We start from the raw sequence: 19,186 nt of genomic DNA on the forward strand, positions 1-19,186 counted from the left end.
CACCGTGTGCGTCGCCGCCAATTTACCCCAACAGCATATTTTATGAAACAGGATTTAAAAAATTACTTTTGTGAATAGATCGCAAACAGAAGCCTTTGAAATCAATCAATATTGATTAGGCGAATCTTCGTCAGATTAATTCATTCTAGAGCCTAGCGTTTCTTACTGCAGGATGAGAAATAATGATTCTTTGATAGGTCGACTGTCTATCACCGTGACTCATACACGGTGTCTTTGTCGAACAACTTTATTCAAAAAAATTCGGCATCTATAAATCTTCGGGATATGAAAGAATGGACTTTTCCCTTTCATTTGAAAGTAAAATTAAAATATTCTATCGGGGGGCCTAGAACAACTTTTTATTTTAAAGTTTTTTGATTGAAAACTTAAGTTTTTTAATTAAATTAATTCGCATTTTTGCTACTAATTAGTACTATATACATTCAATAAATACTAAAAGTGAGAATCTAATGAACAATCCTACTGTCTACAACTTCGTGGAATGCTATAAATCGATATAAAATCACCGGAGAAAGTTATTAAAATTTTATCAGTTTTTAGGTGTCCGCGGGGCCTATAGATTAAGAAGTCGATTAATAAGGACTTACAAAAAAATGTTGGGTTTAAATGAACAGTGAATTCAGATAAATTTCAATGTATACAAAGTCCCATTCTCAACAGAAAAAATATATTTTCAGATTTCTCCGGGTCTTGGGCGAAAATGACACTTTATGAACAAGGAGGTGTGGAAAGGTGTTGACCAAATTTATTCGATAATCTTATACCTTTTCAAGATGTTGATTAATGTAGTAACGGATTTTATTATGCCTTTTTCATTTCTTTTCTTGCTCTAGAGGATAGCTAAGGTAAACTAGAATGACCCTTCTTCCTGATCCTATCCTGCCTGGTAAAATACAATTGGCTTAAATTCAAAGATTTATATTTGAATGAGCTGAAGTAGACAGTTCGAGTCATTGTAATAAATGACGTATTTTATTGCAATTTTGGGTTGAGAATCCTGTTTGTCGTTATCAATATTAAAATAAAGATGATTGAAAAAGAAAAAAGCTCTTCGAGTTTTGGATCTACGTTTGCTATCTTCTGGGGTAGATTCATTTCATCAGAATTTATAGATGCAGATTTTTGCTTGTCCTCAAATTTTATTTCCAAATCTAACACACTTTACATAATCTTAGAAAAAGAACAGAACCAAGTTTCATAATTTCCTTTAAGAAGAAATTCCGGAGTCGTCACTCGTTGTACACGGATCACAACAGAAAACGCACATGAAACTATCTGGCTGGACCATACATTCAGTAAATTCTCAAAGTAATACAAGTCTGTTTATTGAAGATTTCCTCATAATATGGGATAAGAGCAAAGACAACATATCAAGAAGACAGAGTTGCCAGTTCAGTTCTGAATCTGGAGATATTAACAGCAATACGTCTTTCGGGTAAAGGTGATACTGTCTATATCTACTTTTATATTGAGATCGCTCTCTTCGTACAATAGACAAAACCTTTATTTCTCATTTACTATTGCGTTTTCTGTTCAATGCACAGCAACTCCCAAAAGTTAACAAACTTGAACATAAATATCATCGAATTATTTTTCTATCCTTCATGAAATTGTCAATCAGGATTCTCAATTGAACACCTAATCGAGTTTGATCAAATATAAAGTTAAAATTTATGCCAAATATATCCCACAAGATACTAACGAGCAAAAAGGTTGATTCAACATTACATCAAGCATACTCCAGAATGAGTGAAGAAAAAAAGAAGAAACAAATATATCTGTAACAGAAAAAAAACTGTTTCATTCTGCTGCATTACCCAGCATCTTTCAAAAGAGTCTTAATTTTGTTCAAATTTTATCTACTCTTCTCTATATCTCCATGCTCCTAAAATATCATTGATGCGCAAAAAACGGTGGAATCTGGAATTATGTTTTTTACGCTTAAAGGTGGGACTTTGCTAGTATTCAGGTTCCTCTGAGCACACTGTTAAAATAAGGCAATCCATTTTTACAAATTAAAACGGGTTTGGAATAAAACTTTTTAACCAATAGGCCCCGTGCGAATCTAGAAACTTTGATAAAAATTTAATAGCTTTCTCTGGCGATTTTAGATTGTAATGTAGTTTTCTACAAAGTTGTACACAATGAAATTGTCCATCAGATTCTCACTTTTGGTAATATTTGAATGTCTAAAGTACTACCTAGGGGTAAAAATGTGAACCAGTTCAATTGAAAAACCTAAATTTTCAAACAAAAAAACTTTAAAATAAAAAGTTGTTCTGGAGCCCCCGACAGAATATTTTAATTTTACTTTCAAATGAAAGGGAAAAGCCCATTCTATCACATGCTGAAGTTTTAGCGATGCCGATTTTTTTCGAATAAAATTGTTCTACCAAACACACCGTGTCATAATTTACGTTTGTTATTGATAATAATCAAATTTAACCACAAATGAAATCAGCAGCTCAAAATGTTTTACTTGTGATCGATTCCACGAATGTTCATATAAATACTTTTCGAAACAAATGGGGGAATGTGGTCTGCTTATAGGAGACATTGGGGGTCGATAGGTCAATTGGGAGGACCGGTCATTCTTTCTCTGTCTGTTTTCCAGTGGACACGTTCATAAAAATCCTTAAGATAGGAAAAAACAAAGACTCACGTCAAAACAAGGAATTAACAAGAAGGTTCTAATCAGTTTTTTAAAATCAGGTTTACAATAGTTATGTATATAAATGCAAATATACTGCCAGAAGCATCTGAAATCGAAATAAAATGCTACTTTACTGCATATACTAGTACATACTTTGTGGTTACTCAGGTAATATCGAAATGTTTGGTTTCGTCCAAAAGTTGATGTTCGCCATCATTCTAAATTCCAAGATGGCGGAGACTGCAAAATTCAACATGTCGAAGCAATATCTTTTTTGCCGAACTTTTTACTGGAGTCAAATCTGAAAATCTTCAATGTGGGCATCTTTGGAATAGAGATTTCGCCATCTTGGTTTGCAAAATTGCATCATACACCGATTTTTGGCACCGACCAGTGGCGTACCCAGGGGAAGGATCCTGGGGATCCGGACCCCACCACCCGAAAAATTTTAACTTCTTGCGAAAATTTTAAAATAGTTTCTATTTTGAACTCGTTCTAAACTCAAAATCATTCCAAACCAGACCACCAAAACTGATTTTAATTAAATGAGGATATTACATTTTACGTATTGTACAATGAACATTTCAGAATCAAAATTTTGGACCCCCTCCGCAATTTTTATTCTGGATCCGCTCCAGACTTATAAAAACCGTGTTGAAAATGTCCATATTGATTGGGATATATAAAATTTCGCAAAACCGGAAGTCGCCCGTTTTGTTTTCGAAATGGTGTCAAAAATCAATCTCTGGTATCTACTCGTCATGCCCGTTCCGAAAATGCCCATATTGATTTCAGTAGCTTTTTTGAAAACTGCAAAAAATAAATTGTTGCGAAAATTTCGGTTGGCATTCAATGTTGAATCACAATATAGAATGCATTCACTTCGTAAATATTCAATGCGCATACTTTATAAAAATAAGCTAATGATAAAAAACTTTTAGGTAGATTTTCACTTGCTCAAAAAATATTTTGTTTGTGGAATAGTCTGACCCTGTCTGCTTTCTGTCAAAAGTTACGTCGGGGTGCCGATAACCAACCAGTGCCGGCAATCGACCGCTTTCCCCTTAAAATTAGGTTGCTCTTTTCTTTCGAAACTTTCTTGGCGCCACCCAGCTACTATGGTTTTATGGGTATCCTCATCGCGGGGCTCCTAAATCTTAGGGCCCCTAGCCAAGGTCCAGTGTGTTAAAATAGATCGTCAAGATTCGCTACGGAATGTAGTATCGAAGCTTTGCTTTGTTTTTTGAATTAGGATAACTCTGAAAAGATTCCGCCAAACTAGAGATGATTAATCTGTATCGATTTACGCATCTCCAGCCCAAATATTCATTTTGGCTCCCTGAAATACATTATTTGATTCACTTAAGCATAAATATACCATCTGAACTTCGACAAAAAAATATATTAATCATTATTTTATCAGAAATCAAATTTAATAAAATACTATAAACACAGTACAGCCTTGAGGACAAAGTTTAAATGATTTTGTCTAATGTAATTTTTCAGACCAGAGCACTCAGAAAAAGATCTTTAAAAAACAGCCACTAGTGTATTCGCTACAACTTTGGAATAAATTTCCATCTGCGTTTGTGCACGAATACATATTTCAGAGTCGTTAATGCCTTGATCTAATTTTGATTCATTTAATGTTTTAATGTATAAATTATGTGTGTAATTACTGATTTAATTACCCACTCACGCAGTTATTGGCCACGTATAATGAATATGCAAATCCATTCAATAAACACCTTGTTTCGATTGCTCCGATTTTTCCACACATGAGTCGTGTGTAGCCAATTTGCGCAAAATCATGACAGCCTATTTATAACGTTATATCATCGGTGATTAATCGACCGATGTAATACTGATATACAGATCAACAAGCACTTGAATCCGACTACGCATGCACTGTGGTTCACTTTTCATTTTTTAACCCCGTCACACATTTGGGTCAGTGGAGCATAAAAAATACCTAGGGAGGTGTTTTCCAAGGCTAAATTTCTGCCAGTACAAAAAGGCCGAATTACACGCTTCCAAACCTTGAGATATGGATGCGAAACTGGCATCCAAAACAAAATCCATCCAACCGGTTTCTTCCACTCAATCAGCTCACGTCAACTGACCGGCTCAACACATTTACTCAAGTTATTCAATACTTTCTTTATATGGCTCTCGACGTGTCATGTTCCATAATATCGAGAGATGAATAAGAAAAGCACAGCGAGTAAGAAAACTATTGCCCACAAATCTATCTTCCGCTGAACGTACCAGCACGACTGCACGAGATGAACGCACCACAACAATCCGCTCGCTGGCGCTTATTCCCGATGAGATGATGACTGCTTTGATGGGGTGGCAGGTTTTTTTCTTGAACTCCTACACGAACCGATGTTACATAATAGCACCGGTTATTAACAACTGGCAGAAATGAATCCGAAATGTGGGGAAATGTGTCTGTAGTGCGGTTGGTCAGTGGCCAATGATAATTGACGATGAGTCAGCGAGTTTGGAGTTCATTTGTAGTTGTTTTGATGTCATTTTCCATTTCAATAGTATAAACAATTATTATATGTTAATTTGAATTCTGATTTCAATGCTCTCTAAAGTGTTTTGAATAAAAAAAATTAAAAAAATATTTTCTAGATTCTTTTATGTATTTGGAAGTTATAGAATTAAAAAAAAAATTCTCTTGCGCAATCACCAAGATAATTTTCTTCGTGGGCTGCTTCCAAGTCAAGCAATGTGCTAAAGTTACCAAAATTAACACCTTGCTATGTTATTAACCGGTATTAGGAAACAAAGCGTGGATAGGGTGAAGCAAATCATTCAGAAAAATGGCACCAGAGATGATCAGCTGAGGAGAAAGACGCTAAGATATTTATGAAAATTTTAATCTCGATACTTCCATGTTCGGTCTTAGTCAATAACAATTCATTTTCAATAAGGTTTGAACGTGTTTACGTTGAATACGAGATGTTAAGCATTTTTGGGTTGGTACTAGGTCAACGATGTCCATTTCATACCACAGCAGATCTTCCAACTGCGCCTCATTCAATTAAATTGGGTTGATCAATGATCGAATGAGCGCTTCGCAATTTTCCAAAAATAAAAATTTAAACGATTAAAAGAAACGTGGTTGCAAGTAAATAAACCAGTCGGGGTTGGTACTATATAAATCTTGATAGAAGAGTGAAATAAGAAGTTGTAGCCATTAAAAAAGCGAATGAAACTAGAATAAAACGATTATATCGGAACAATATCTTATCCTTTTTTCTTAAATTTTCAAAAAGATTTTAAAAAAATCGGAGCTTAGTCTAATTTTGCGTCTCCAAAATGATAGGTACATTACATTTTTTTCGCAAACAGTCTTCATCCGCTATCCCAGTGTAATCTGCATATAAACATTTTGTATATATATTGAAACTCTCTTTCTAACGAAATAAAAGCTTATGTCAAAATTGTACTATAATTTAATATTATTAGCAATAACGCGGAATAGTGAAATAAAGTTGTAAAACAAAACAATTGAACGATTGAACTGCAAAGGTTGTAAAGGTCGCTGTGAAAGGAATGGGTGTTAAAGATATTAAAAAATAATAAAAACATATTAAAATAGACGCACACCGTCGCCATAACTAAACCTAACGTAGGAAAACTAAACATAAACTTGCTTACAATATGGCCATAAACTAAAGTGCAGAGATTGAGAGGAAAATGCTGCAAATTTGCTCGGAGCTGAACAATAAAAAAAAACAATTAAACCACTACGAGACACAATAAAACTGCGGTCGTTGCCTGTTTGGTGTCGTATACTTGTATGTAAATCAATGTGGTATGCTGGGGAATCAAGAATCAGTAGCAACTGGCTCAAATGGCACGTTACCCATGGTACTCGAAATGGCAAAAATCATATGAACCACTTTGATGAATCGAATTTGTAACAGCAAAGTAGTCTTCAGTTTTCTCGAGGGCGTAAAGCCATCTTGAAAACCGAAAAATGTACATTTAAAATAATTGTTTAGCGAAATAATAGCAGTTTATCAAACAAATAACAGATTTTATTTGATAACTAATGTGAGTTATGTACTTTGGAAAAAATCCAGAACGTTTTTGATGAAGTTAATCTGAGACAGTCGAATTAAATTACCTAAATTCGAAAATCAACACAAGTTCTGTAGACATCCCAGTCTGAACTAGGGTTAAGGGGAACATTTTATTTAAGGCCTAGAAAAATGGTATTTTTTTTGGAAATTTTTTTAACAAGAAAACGAGGCGACAGCAAAGTGGTCATTTGTCTTCATTAAGATACATGTCTAATCTTTACCTTTTGATTTTGAACTTATTAAACATTTTCAAAATTGCGAGTGTGGAAACCATCTTAGGTTTTGCTGTAATCGTGCTACAGCCCTGACCAATTATCTGAAACACATGGAAATTTTTTTATAGATATGGGTTGTGCTGTGTGTTTAAAACTCGTCAATGTCATTAAATATTGAAATTTATTAACAATTTCATACAAAACATAAGCCGAATTTTCACCGTTTCTTTTTTGTTATTAGCGACTGAAAACGCATTTAAATAATTAGTTTTTACTGATATCAGAGTTTTATGCACAAACAGTGAGTTTAATCTAAAAGGTAATGTATGTTGAGCAATCATGATTACCGACTGAAAAAAGCGGCTTCGAGAAAACGCGCTGTAATGTTTTTACCCGTCGCCGCATGAGAGGTGTGACGAAAGGCACCGACGCACAGTGGCACCTCTCCACACAAAGTGGCGACAAAATTTTAAAAATTGGTTTGTATGGCTAAAAATTGGGGTTTTCACTAATTTTGGGTAGCTGAATCCATTTTTGCTGTCAGTTTTGAAATTCCAGAATTCTTTTTTTCGCCTATTTTTATGTTAACCCATTTGAAGGCGTTGGTCGTTAAAGAGTTAATATACACGTTAATAATAGTAGCTAATCACATCGGATAGCTGAAATGGTTGACAAAGCTAGTAAAAATCAATATTTTTTAGTAATATGATGATGTTTAGACAATTAATTTTTAAAAAGATTTATGAACTACCGAGATATTTTCAAAAACATAGATATGAACACCTCGGCGCAAAAATGCGCAAGATGAGTCCTATATATCTTGAAACTACACTAAATTTTGAGTCAGATGCATGTTAAGTGACCCATGGGAGACCATCTAAAAATTGTAAGACTGACTAAATTACTGATATGACACTCAATTTCTCAATTGCTTTTTCTTGATTCAGAGGAAAAGTTTTTAATTTCTGCACAAAAACCTTACATTTATAGTTTAGCATATTCAATCATCTTTCCACAAATTAAAAACTACCTCAATCGAGCACGTAGTTCTTGAGATAACGCCATTTGAAGTTCGAAGGTACAAACAATTCGAATGAATTGAATTGAACAGAAATCCTCGGCATCACTTGCTTCAGCGACATGTTAAAAATTCATTTTTTATCCGATTATCGTAAAATTTTGAGATTCAAGCCAAGAGACAAATAAAAAAATATTTACAAAAGAATCACAAGACATTGATTTTTGGGGTTTTGTCACTCGTCGTGCCACTGCACTGTGCGACGTCACAACCACCTGGCGTGGTCAGTGTGCGCCGTTTCCTGGACGTATACTCCGTAATATTTCTCAGTACGACTTCAAAACGAAAAAAAGAAAAATCGATCTTTTGTAAATCGGGTTATATTTCATTCTGTGTGACTTTCAATTTCAATGACAATGTTTCAAAAAAAAAGTTTCTCGAGCCCGAAACAAAACTAGCGAAATTAAATCAATTTAGCAAAGAGGTTTGATAAAGTTATAACTATTGTTATGCGAAGTACTTCGGAACAGTCCAGAAATTTGAGTTAACAGTTCACCCTCAAGAATTTTCTAGTTTCCGTATTATTATGTATATAATTATATATATATATATATATATATATATATATATATGTATATATATATATATATATATATATATATATATATATATATATATATATATATATATATATATATATATATATATATATATATATATATATATATATATATATATATATATATATATATATATATATATATATATATATATATATATATATATATATATATATATATATATATATATATATGGAAAACCGGAAATAAAAAATTCATAATTTAAAGAATTTCTCCTTGGTTGAGGAAAAATTAGGTAAAAACTCTTTTTGCTCCGCTAAGGAGAAAATCTATAACTAAATTAGTTAATTAGTTATAGATTTCCCATTTTGACTTCGTCTCATCAGTGCACATTGCATTGGCTTGCTAAGTTTCGATTTCAGTAATTCTCATCAGCTTAATCAGAACTCGCGCAGAACTAGAGGTTTGCTCAGAAGTACAAATAGAGTTTTCGTTTTTAGGAACTAGCGTCAATCCGGCACTAGCTTGGTTATGTCACCAAGTTAGTGTCGAATTCTGATGAGACGAAGTGGAAACGTAAATTCGTAACTAATTTGGTTAACACAACGAATAAGCAATATCGAACTTTTTTATAATGTCCAAATGTTTCGATCATTGATTTCGGTCTTCTTCAGTGGAAGTTATAGGTAGCGTTCTTGTTCTCCGTATTATACAAGCGATCTATCGTTGAGAATATTTGCTTTCAATATTTTAGCGCTGATAATGCGATCCTCCGTGCGGGAAGTTCAATGCTTTTTATTGTGTTTTCCATCATGTATCAACTGAAAAACAAAAATGTTAGCCCAAGTAACCCATAGGTCCGAAAATACTCAAAAAGCAGACTTTAAAGTTCGCATAAAGTTCTTGTAGAACTTTCAAGCTGCTTAAACTTTACGGGAAATTGAAAACTGATTAAACTGATGTTATTATCATGCGGTTGGAAAATTTACTTAAAAAAAAGGAGCTGAAGTACTTCTCTTAGGGTAAAGACCTAATGCTGGCCCCATTAGTGGGGGTGCCGCACTATTCTATTAATTACGCAGCCAACAAAGGTGGCAGACGCTGCACTAATTAACCTAGGACAGGCGAAAAGGTAGCCCTCGCTCCCCCGTTACTTCTCGCTCGATGATGCCTGGCACAATTCTCCCCACATTATCGGCAGCTAGAAAAAATTCTGGGGTTTTGGCAGGCAGAGCTATGCCAGCATACTTTCCGTGAGAACTCGATCACCAAGCACTTTCTTGGATTTACACACACATGGTTCTTGCTATACCACAATCAGAGAAGGTTTCAAGGGGGTTCAAAATGTTCTCAATGGCGTACGGAGCCTCGCAATTTGTAGGGCGAAGTCCACATCCGCAGTATACTGCATTATGCAGCGCCGAAATGTTTACGCTAGTGATCGATTTGCTGGATTTCGATATATAATTGTATATAGACGAACATGACAGGCCATGTGGCAACCGGCCAAGAATTTATCCAATGATTTTATGCTCCCATGTCGTAAGAGGCGACTGAAAACAAGAGTCCCTAAGTCGAGGTCTAGTTCCGTATTATGAGCTTACGGTCGCTCACGGAGCATTTTTGGTTTTACCGATTCTCTGACTCAGTGGGCAGTTATTTTCTTAACAAATCGTGGGAATCAAATTATGATCGTTTGCCCAATTAAACCTGATGTGGCTCGCCATATGCCCAACCCAACATTAAAGAAGATTCCATATTGCAAAGATGTTTACGACTGCCTTAATTGCTTGTCTAATCCACGCAAAATGCCTCGTATATGCATCCTTGCAAATAAGGCTATTGACGCGTGTCTCATATCGGACCTAGCAACTCGTAATATCTGTACTGTCACAGTTACACTGACTGTTGGTAACATATATGTTGTTTGACAAAACTGCTGCATGGCGAAGCACCTTCTGATAATTTTAAAAACGTTGTATCATATTGTAGTAAAAATGGTCACTACGACCAGGAATGCAAATGCCTATCACATCATTTGGGGTAGCTCACATATCAATCCGAGGGGATTTGAACTGATGGAGTACATAAATAGTGCAGAACAACATATTCTAAATGTAGGAAACCGACTAAATTTTGCAATATTTGGGAGAGAGGAGGTGTTAGACGTCACGCTTTGCTCTGAAAGAGTTTCAAACGAGCTGGAAAATTGACATGGAACTGAACCATCTTTATCCGATCATATACATAACATCGATCATCTTTTTTTTTTTTTTTTTTTTTTTTTTTTTTTATTTCGATTATAGAGGTTTTAACTTTAAGGTCATTCGCCTCTTCGGGTTAGAAAAATCTCTTGTGAAAAATTTCTAACCCTATGTGCGGGGTCGGGACTTGAACCCAGGTGCGCTGCGTACAAGGCAATCGATTTACCAATACGCTACGCCCACCCCATCGATCATCTTGATATCACTCGTATCGTAATTCCACATCCACAAACTGGGACCATTTTGGAAAATTTGGTGACTAAATTTCATGGATATTTTCCAACAATTATACTAGACGACTTGGATGACGTCGCAGAATCGTAAGAAGAAGCTTACCTGCTTCGTACTGTTAAATCGAATAGGGAAATCAATTTCTGGAGGGCTGAGCTTAAAAGAATGAAGAAGGGTATGAGAAGAGATTGGAACTGGCGTCAGCGTGATGATTCCACGGTTTTCAGATCAGCTCTTAGTGCATATAAGAAATGTCTTAGATCTGCAGAGCGGACAGGCTGGCAAAACCTATGCACTAATGTCTGAACGATGCTAGCAGGTTGAATGAAATTCTCTCAAAATCGCAGGATTTTCAAATGAAGTTCTTAAAAACCAGAGATTTAGAGGTGTTTATAAGACGGACGAAAAATATGTTTTAAATTGTCTCTTCGACACATACTTTCCAGGTTGTATCGATCCAGAGCTGAAAAATGTTCACAGATCTCATTCTGTTGATTCGGATTGGTGGGCGTTAGTACACGTATTGGTTACGACTGAAATGGTCAAGTGGGCAGTTGGCAGCTTTGCTCGTCTGGAAAAGATGAAATCTTTCCTGTGCTGTTGCAAAAGCGAGTTGATATTCATGATAAAACATGTCTTGAAAAAGGTTTTGCTTTCCAGTCGTGCCACCGGATGTATCCCGAAAGCTATAAATAAGCTGAGAGTTTTGGGACTAGCTAAGGTTCTTTTCTTCTAAAAGCTTTGGAATGGATAATTATAATCTATCATCACACCATATCTATATACATCTCGAGTTGGATAAATGCATTGATTAGGAATCGAATTTTTTACTCGTCACTGAGACAGAGATAAGGAAGTCCAGTATTTGCGGCTGTTTTCAGGGTGGCGTTCTGTCAATTTGGCTATGGAATCCGATTGCCAACGGCTTGTTGAGAAATCTCAATGAGGTTGGATTTCCAACCTACGGGTTTGCTGATGATTACCAAATACCAATTTCTGAACTTTGCATCGGAACAATATTTGACTTAATGCAACAAGCGTTAAAAGCTGTCAAACAGTGTCGTCGGCAAATTATATTATCAGTTAATCCAAATAAAATTTTAACGGTTATTTTCGCGAAGAAGCGAATTACAACCGAGGTTCGTCCCTTGCAATTCTTTGACTTTGATCTATGGTGTGTGTTTCAAGCCAAGCACGTTGGAGTTATATTGAACTCCAAACTGAAGTGGTCTGGTCGATTTATTGGTTAATTGGTCTCGGCCATCCGTGTGTACGGAAAGAAAAAATCAATAAGTAGTTCAATCACAATAAGATCGGCACGGCACCGATAACTTGGTGTCGATTGAATGCATACACAAACGGCCTGATGTTAGCAGAAGGCGAAAGAATGATCGCGTGGTCGTTTCTAGGGGTGGATTTGTGAAGAATGTTTTGCCAGCGTCTGCGGTAAAACATGATGATCCACGACCATGCGGTAGACTTGGGTGTATCACACAACTCCTACGAGCAGAAGGCAAAAGATTACTCACTTTTTTCGATTATCTCAATATGGGCCTGCCTGGTGCTGGTTTTCCGTTTTATATTTATAACTGATTAGCTTTATCCGTCTTACAATTCCATTGCTTTCGTTTCTCTTGGTCTTAAATTTACCGAAAATAGCCAACAAAATTGATACAGTGGAACCTAAACTAAACAATAACATAACTGCTTCCATTGAGTTCAGAATGAAGAAAGCGGGCAGTGCAGACAAACTTTCGGGAAAACTTAGGGTCTCAAACCCAAATACATCTATTGGATTTATAAGACAATTGTATGTCCAATACTATCAAATGGATGCCTTGTGTGGTGGCAGATGAGTGAGGTGTTGCAGTCAAAGCTCAACCATCTGCAAAGAATGGCGCTCATGGCATTGACTGGTGCATTCACGACAACTCCTACGGCAGCTTTGATACGCTTACATACACATTAAACAAGAAGCACAATCATGTGCTTACAGACCACAGGTTATTGATTTTTGGACAAGTAACCATGTTGATCTTCCTACCTGTTGTACACGACTGCGGTCACAAATGGTTACACGGGGTGAAGAAATTCTTGTTCCCAGCGATATTACACTCACATGTAGTTTTCATTACAGAACATTCCATGAGAAGATTCTGTCTCGAGATGAGTGGCTGCATGGCTATATAAAGAAACAACAACAAACGCATGTAGCCTTTTGCACTGACGGTTCTCTGAAAGAGGGACGTGCTGCTCCTGGTGTCTACTGTTTTGAAATGAGATTGGAACAGTCTCGCTCACTAGGTAGATACTGTACTGCATTCCAAGCAGAAAGATTCGCGTTTATGTGCGAGGTACAATCGGCCCTTCATCAAAACTTATCCCATCTTATCAACCTCGTTTGGGAGCCCGGACATTCCAGTATTACTGGTAATAAATGGGTCGAAGAACTGATCAGAGTAGACGCAGAGGTTGACTTTGTAAATGCACTCAGTTTTTTTTACGCGGGGGATACGGCTGCGTAAATGAAAACCGAGTTTGCTTTGTCAATTTCAACCAGTTGGATAATGGAAAAATCCGGTTTGGGGCTTCAACCGAGCACTGCAACTATTAGGAAAATCTACAAGCTTGTCGTAAAACAAAAGCATTTTTTTCAGTCCGGTTTCTCATCTTGCTCAGATCGGAAGCTGTAAATCGCTCCGCTGCTGCAACAGGTCAAGTAATCAAATTTACCCCGGGCGCCATTTGCAAAAGCAAAAATTGATTCCTTCTACCTAGTATGTGAAACGTGAACAAACAATGTGTCACAGTGCAAAGCAAGAGTATGTCCCGTTGTGGATAAACTGTGTTGCTTTTGACTTCTAAAAATGTCCGGTAAGACCATCGATTCGTGAAGTGAAGCAATTGTTGAAGGTGAACATGAAGCTCAACATAACAGAAGTTAATAATGTGCAATTCCATTATTTACGTCATGCGGTACTGATTATGTTCAAAAACATTAGTCAAGCAGAATCATTCGCTTCGCAGAATAACTTGAAACACGTCATCGAATGTAATGATATTTTATACAGCATCCCAACGTATGTTGATAATGACAGTATTGAAATAAAATTACATGACTTGGTGCCACGTACTAGTTCTGCCGCTATCAAACAATTCATGTCAAAATACGGAGAGGTAGATAGTGTTAAGGAAGATACTTGGAGGAATTTCTTCCAAGGACTTCGTAACGGTGTTCGTGTAGTAAGAATGCGTCCGACAAAACCTATTCCCTCCTACTTGACCATCTCAGGCAGATCACCTCAAGGTATTGCATATTCTCAACGAACACCAGTCACGTACCCAAGGCAGATTCCTACGTGCCAATATTGCGATCAGCCGTTACACCACGGAAAACCTTGCGCAGAAGCTGCTAAGGAAATTCCTCATGCTACGACCAAAGCCGGTATGCAGTTTTGGTATGCTAAACCAAAACCGGTTGGTGAACCAACGACTGCGGACCAGGCAGTAACAAACACCAGCTCAACAACTATCGGGCCTAGTACCGCTAAACCAACTGCCATTACCAACATCGAAGTAACAACGATTACACCAAATATCTGCAAACCAACACCACCAATAAAGTATCAAACACCGATGAAGAAGGATTTACAACAGCGACCCGGAAGTACAAGAAACAAACAAGAACATCCGACCGTGAGCATCATGAATGCAGTACCGATGACGACATGGACGTGAACGAAAACGCGAGAGACGGACCGAATGACCACAAGGTGCGGCAGACAACGCATCTAATGTCCCACCACGCAGCAGTAAGCTACGCCAACAAAACCCTATTGACAGTTGAAAGTTTATTTTAATATCTACAAGTTTGTAAAAATTTTAAGACCCACGCTCAGTTATGCTAACGCATTGAGCCGAGTCAAATAAACAAAAAAAATGTACCCAACGATTCCAAAAAACCTCTTACACGTTTCGAAGCAACAATGTGACATGCTGATCAGAGCTTTAATCGCCTATTGCAAACTCAATTGTCACATGGCTATTATTCAGCGGGCTGAGTAATTTTCATATGATTTTTGTGAATCCAATCACAGAACATCATATCATCTGATATGCAATTGTCGATTCATTATATTAACTAAGCGCATAATAAATATCACAGTATTTTATCAAAACGCAATATTGTTCGCCAAAAATTACTTCTATACATCCATCCCTCCAAAAATTGAACCTCCTTCAGAATATATAGATTGCTAGTTCTTATGTATTCCACCAATTTAGAGCCTCTCAGAATTGATGTACGGGCTATTCAAAATGATGTCCCTTATGAGTGGATGCCCACGATGACTCGGAAAATATGCCGAACAATGAATATTCTTCATATTCAAGTTTCCAGAGTAACGAGTTGGTAGCTCCGATATGAAGAACGCGGCAATGGCCCTATTTTCATGAATGCATACACGAGGCATTTCAGGATGATTCGTCACGACTGCTTTGTTGGGTGTCCAGTAACTTTCTATTGGTGAAGATTCTTTCTGTGTGTTTAAGGGGGTAGCCTGCTTTGGAAGGTTGAAACAATAGAAATCTTTTATTGCTTACATCAATACTGGAACTATCTCAGATGGTGCTAGTTACTGACGAGGAGAATCCGAAACACTAAAACAAAAAACCATACTTTATGTAAGGTATGTGTCCCTATGCACAAAAAATTTGGTCTTGTCCAAAATTTTTCCCTTTTGGGAATTTCGCATAGTTCCAGACGTTTGGTACTTATACCAAAAGACAGTTTCGGTTCATATTCCTCGTCGGCAAACAGAACCTCTGTGCTTACTATCGAGACATCACTCGGTATAAGCCAGTGGTTTATATTCGAGGATAAATTAAAATTAATTAAAAAATAATTTTAAATATTGTTTTAGCTTGAGCTTGAGCTTGTGCGACCACCCCTGGCTGCTACTCCGATATTGATCTGGACTAGCTGAAGTTGCACAGTGAATCAGTAGATAATTATGCTTGGGATTAACGAAACATCTTTCAATGTGCAACTCTTGGCAATCCCAAAATGTTTATTGATCAATACCGGCGCCAGCCAAGCCCGAACGTAGATCGCATAAGGACAGGGAAGGAATGTTAGTCAGATACCTGCTTTTGCTAGAGGCTGTATACACGACTGCGCACTCCACAAGTATCACGGTAGGAGGATATTTGTTAGTAAGTATAGGGGTTCGATAAAAGATATTCTGACAAGCGCGGGCGATTTAAGATATTTGAAGTCTTTGGGCGCCCTGCCACCAGAAGACTTAGTGACTGTCCGAATTTACTGCAAAGAAATATTGAAAGGACGAGAAAGGCTAGATAAAATTCTTCTTCTTATTGGACAATCATAGCATAAGCATAAGAGATCACGAGTGGTTGCTACTCCGTTATTGATCAGAAGCAATTGAAATTGCAAAATGTTCATTGGAACAACATGCTTGATAATAACATGATAATTCACATTGTGCAAAATTGTACATGAACCTATAATATTATTAAAAAAAATTAAATATTTTTAGTACGTTAAAGTAAAAATTTTAACCCATGGATACACAATTCCAAGAAAACAATGAAAAAACACGATTTCACGAATTTCTCAATTTTTTGGATTCATACATAAGATATACGTATCTGAACTGAATTTTTTTCCATTTAATATTTTGCACAACTACAAACTGTACTTATCTCACCAATAAGGTACTACATTAATGAGTAGTTTCACTGAATAAACCATAAGTTCGCAATTTGGTGAAATTTCTTAACATAATTTTTTGGGGGTTCCAAATGCGCCAATACCTAAATTTTTAAAAAGCTTAATCTTGTGTTTCTCTTCTAAAAACTATCGTGATATGCGGCTTCTTTTCCCCCCTAAAGCAAGTCTTGTAGAATTCTTTAATAATAGACTATTTCAAGGACTGCATGGCTCTGTATTTCCATATACAGGGTATTTGGTCCATAATTAGGAATCTTTCGGAGGGGTGATAGAGGATCATATTCAAGGGAAAGTAATTATTAAATCTCACCCGTTACAGAGTTATGGTACTTTTTCTGTAACTAACTCGTGTTTATTTAAAGGGCTTTAACTCAAAGAATATACTTTTTGAGTTAGTGGTATTTTAAGACAAACAAGTTATTCACAGAAAAAGTTCGATTACTCTGCAATTTTTGAGATTTTATGGTATGTGTAGCACGGTTTTCTCCGCGAATATGGTTCTGTGTCACCCATGGAAAGTTTTATTACCATGAACTAAACATCCTGTATACGGCTCAAGTTAGAATATTTTTATAGGAAATATATAGAATTTTGATGGATTTTAAAATGGTTGAAAGATAACAAATTTGGAATTAAGTATTTAAACATAATTGTAAGGAAGTAGGAAGAAAATAAAATGAAAGCTTTTCACCCTCTTAAACGCATAATAAACGATATGATCATCTGTTATTACGCAACCCGAAAGTGAAATGCATTTATCAATTCCAAATCATTAAACTATTCGCTTTCATGCACTCCATTCCATCTTTTAACTTCATTTCGCCCTGTCAGCTCTAAAGTGACCGCAAAGAATCCCATTTCACACAATGTTTTAAATTTATTCTCCTTCGGCTTTGCTCACTTCCGAATAATTCATAACCCAGGGAAAGGGAGGTGGACGAAGCAGATCTCATTATACAACCGGTGCGGTGCGGTTCAGTGCCTTAATAGCAAACATAGATGTACCATAGATATGTGGCTGGTTGGACACACCGCTGTCCAGTCATTTGACAGCCTAGTCATATAGGTACAGGTGAAATTTGTCTCAGATCGTCAATTTCACCACTCTAAACAAACACGCCTTTTCGTATTACCGCATATAATAGAAATATGGAAGAGGTCATTAGTTGGTGTAGCTGGCATAAACTGTTTTTGTCCATGGGTAGGTTGCATTTTAAAGCTTTTTTTGCATGAAATAAATCGTAATGTTTCTAATTTTTCAGCCATTGAAGATTTCGCACACTTTTCAAACGATCTATTGCACACGGGTGTCAATTTTTACAACACATTAACACTTATTTCTCAATTAAACCAGTCACTTAGTTTGTAAGTTTCCCAGTCTCTGTGATAATAACTTGAACCAATCACTCGTAACAGATTACACCGATTACATAATTGTACGTTTTCCATGTTTCACTTGATCGATGTGTCAACTGTTTCCCCAAATAAGCACCATTTGGATTTGAACTAGATCACACAACACCCTTTATTTGCCGTTGAAATTAACGGCCCAACCAGAGGATAAAAGTAAAGAAAATTGCATTCACTAACCACAAGATTCCATCGGGGCTTCATGGTTCCCGAAGTTTGGGGGATCTCGCTAGCCGCAATCACTAGGAGTACGATTCCACTCCGAGGAAGTTTTTGACACTGACTGGCAATTGTTTACATCCGCTACTATTTAATATATGGAACGGCGAGGCAGCTTTACCACCTCTAACCGAGCATTCAAAACGCCGAAACAGACCGCCCAACGAAGTTTTCAAGCTTTTCGACGAAAGCGAGAGTAAGAGTGCATCAAGCCTGCGCGATCGATGGGGTGGAGAGAGCTTTCACTCTTTACCCGCGTGGTGCGTGCCGGCTTTAGGCACAGGCTTTATAGGCCCCCAAACATTACTGGAACGCGCGCTCTTCGGAGTCTTCAACAGGTAAACAAACACGTTAACTGGTAGAGTTCAGCGGCTCTCGGATGCCGCATTCGTAATACGTACATACGACGAAGCTTTGAACCTACTTTATTACGAACGGGGTGATGATCACACGTGAGTCGAACAAAAGAGCGCAAATCACAACCGATACCGTTAACGATGGAACCGGTTTTTTGCAGTTTGTTCAACTAATGAGGCGACAGTGTTGTAGTGAGAGGTATATTATAATCAATATAATCTGGGCGAAATGAACTGACTTGCCATGCTCGTCACACAGGAATCATACACACCAAAAATCGCAGAGAGGAGCGTGAATTATGGTTATTTTTTTGTTTTCTTTTAAGGCTATTTTTATTTTCTTATAATGCACGGTGCGGTGGG

At 36.8% G+C, this 19,186-nt stretch overlaps 1 protein-coding gene across 1 annotated transcript in view; it reads right to left on the minus strand.

Moving 5' to 3' along the window:
- The window catches only part of LOC131678741 (uncharacterized), a 37,167-nt gene extending 18,648 nt beyond the window's left edge, over window positions 1–18,519 (minus strand). Inside the window, exon 1 of the mRNA XM_058959026.1 lies at window positions 18,429–18,519. Within this exon, the coding sequence (XP_058815009.1) occupies window positions 18,429–18,452 (24 nt within the window). The 5' untranslated portion in view covers window positions 18,453–18,519. The remainder of the gene's footprint in view (window positions 1–18,428) is intronic.
- Between the last annotated feature and the right edge of the window lie 667 nt (window positions 18,520–19,186).

This window comes from Topomyia yanbarensis, chromosome 2, assembly GCF_030247195.1.
Source record: "Topomyia yanbarensis strain Yona2022 chromosome 2, ASM3024719v1, whole genome shotgun sequence".
In the NCBI taxonomy this organism is placed as follows: Eukaryota; Metazoa; Arthropoda; class Insecta; order Diptera; family Culicidae; genus Topomyia; species Topomyia yanbarensis.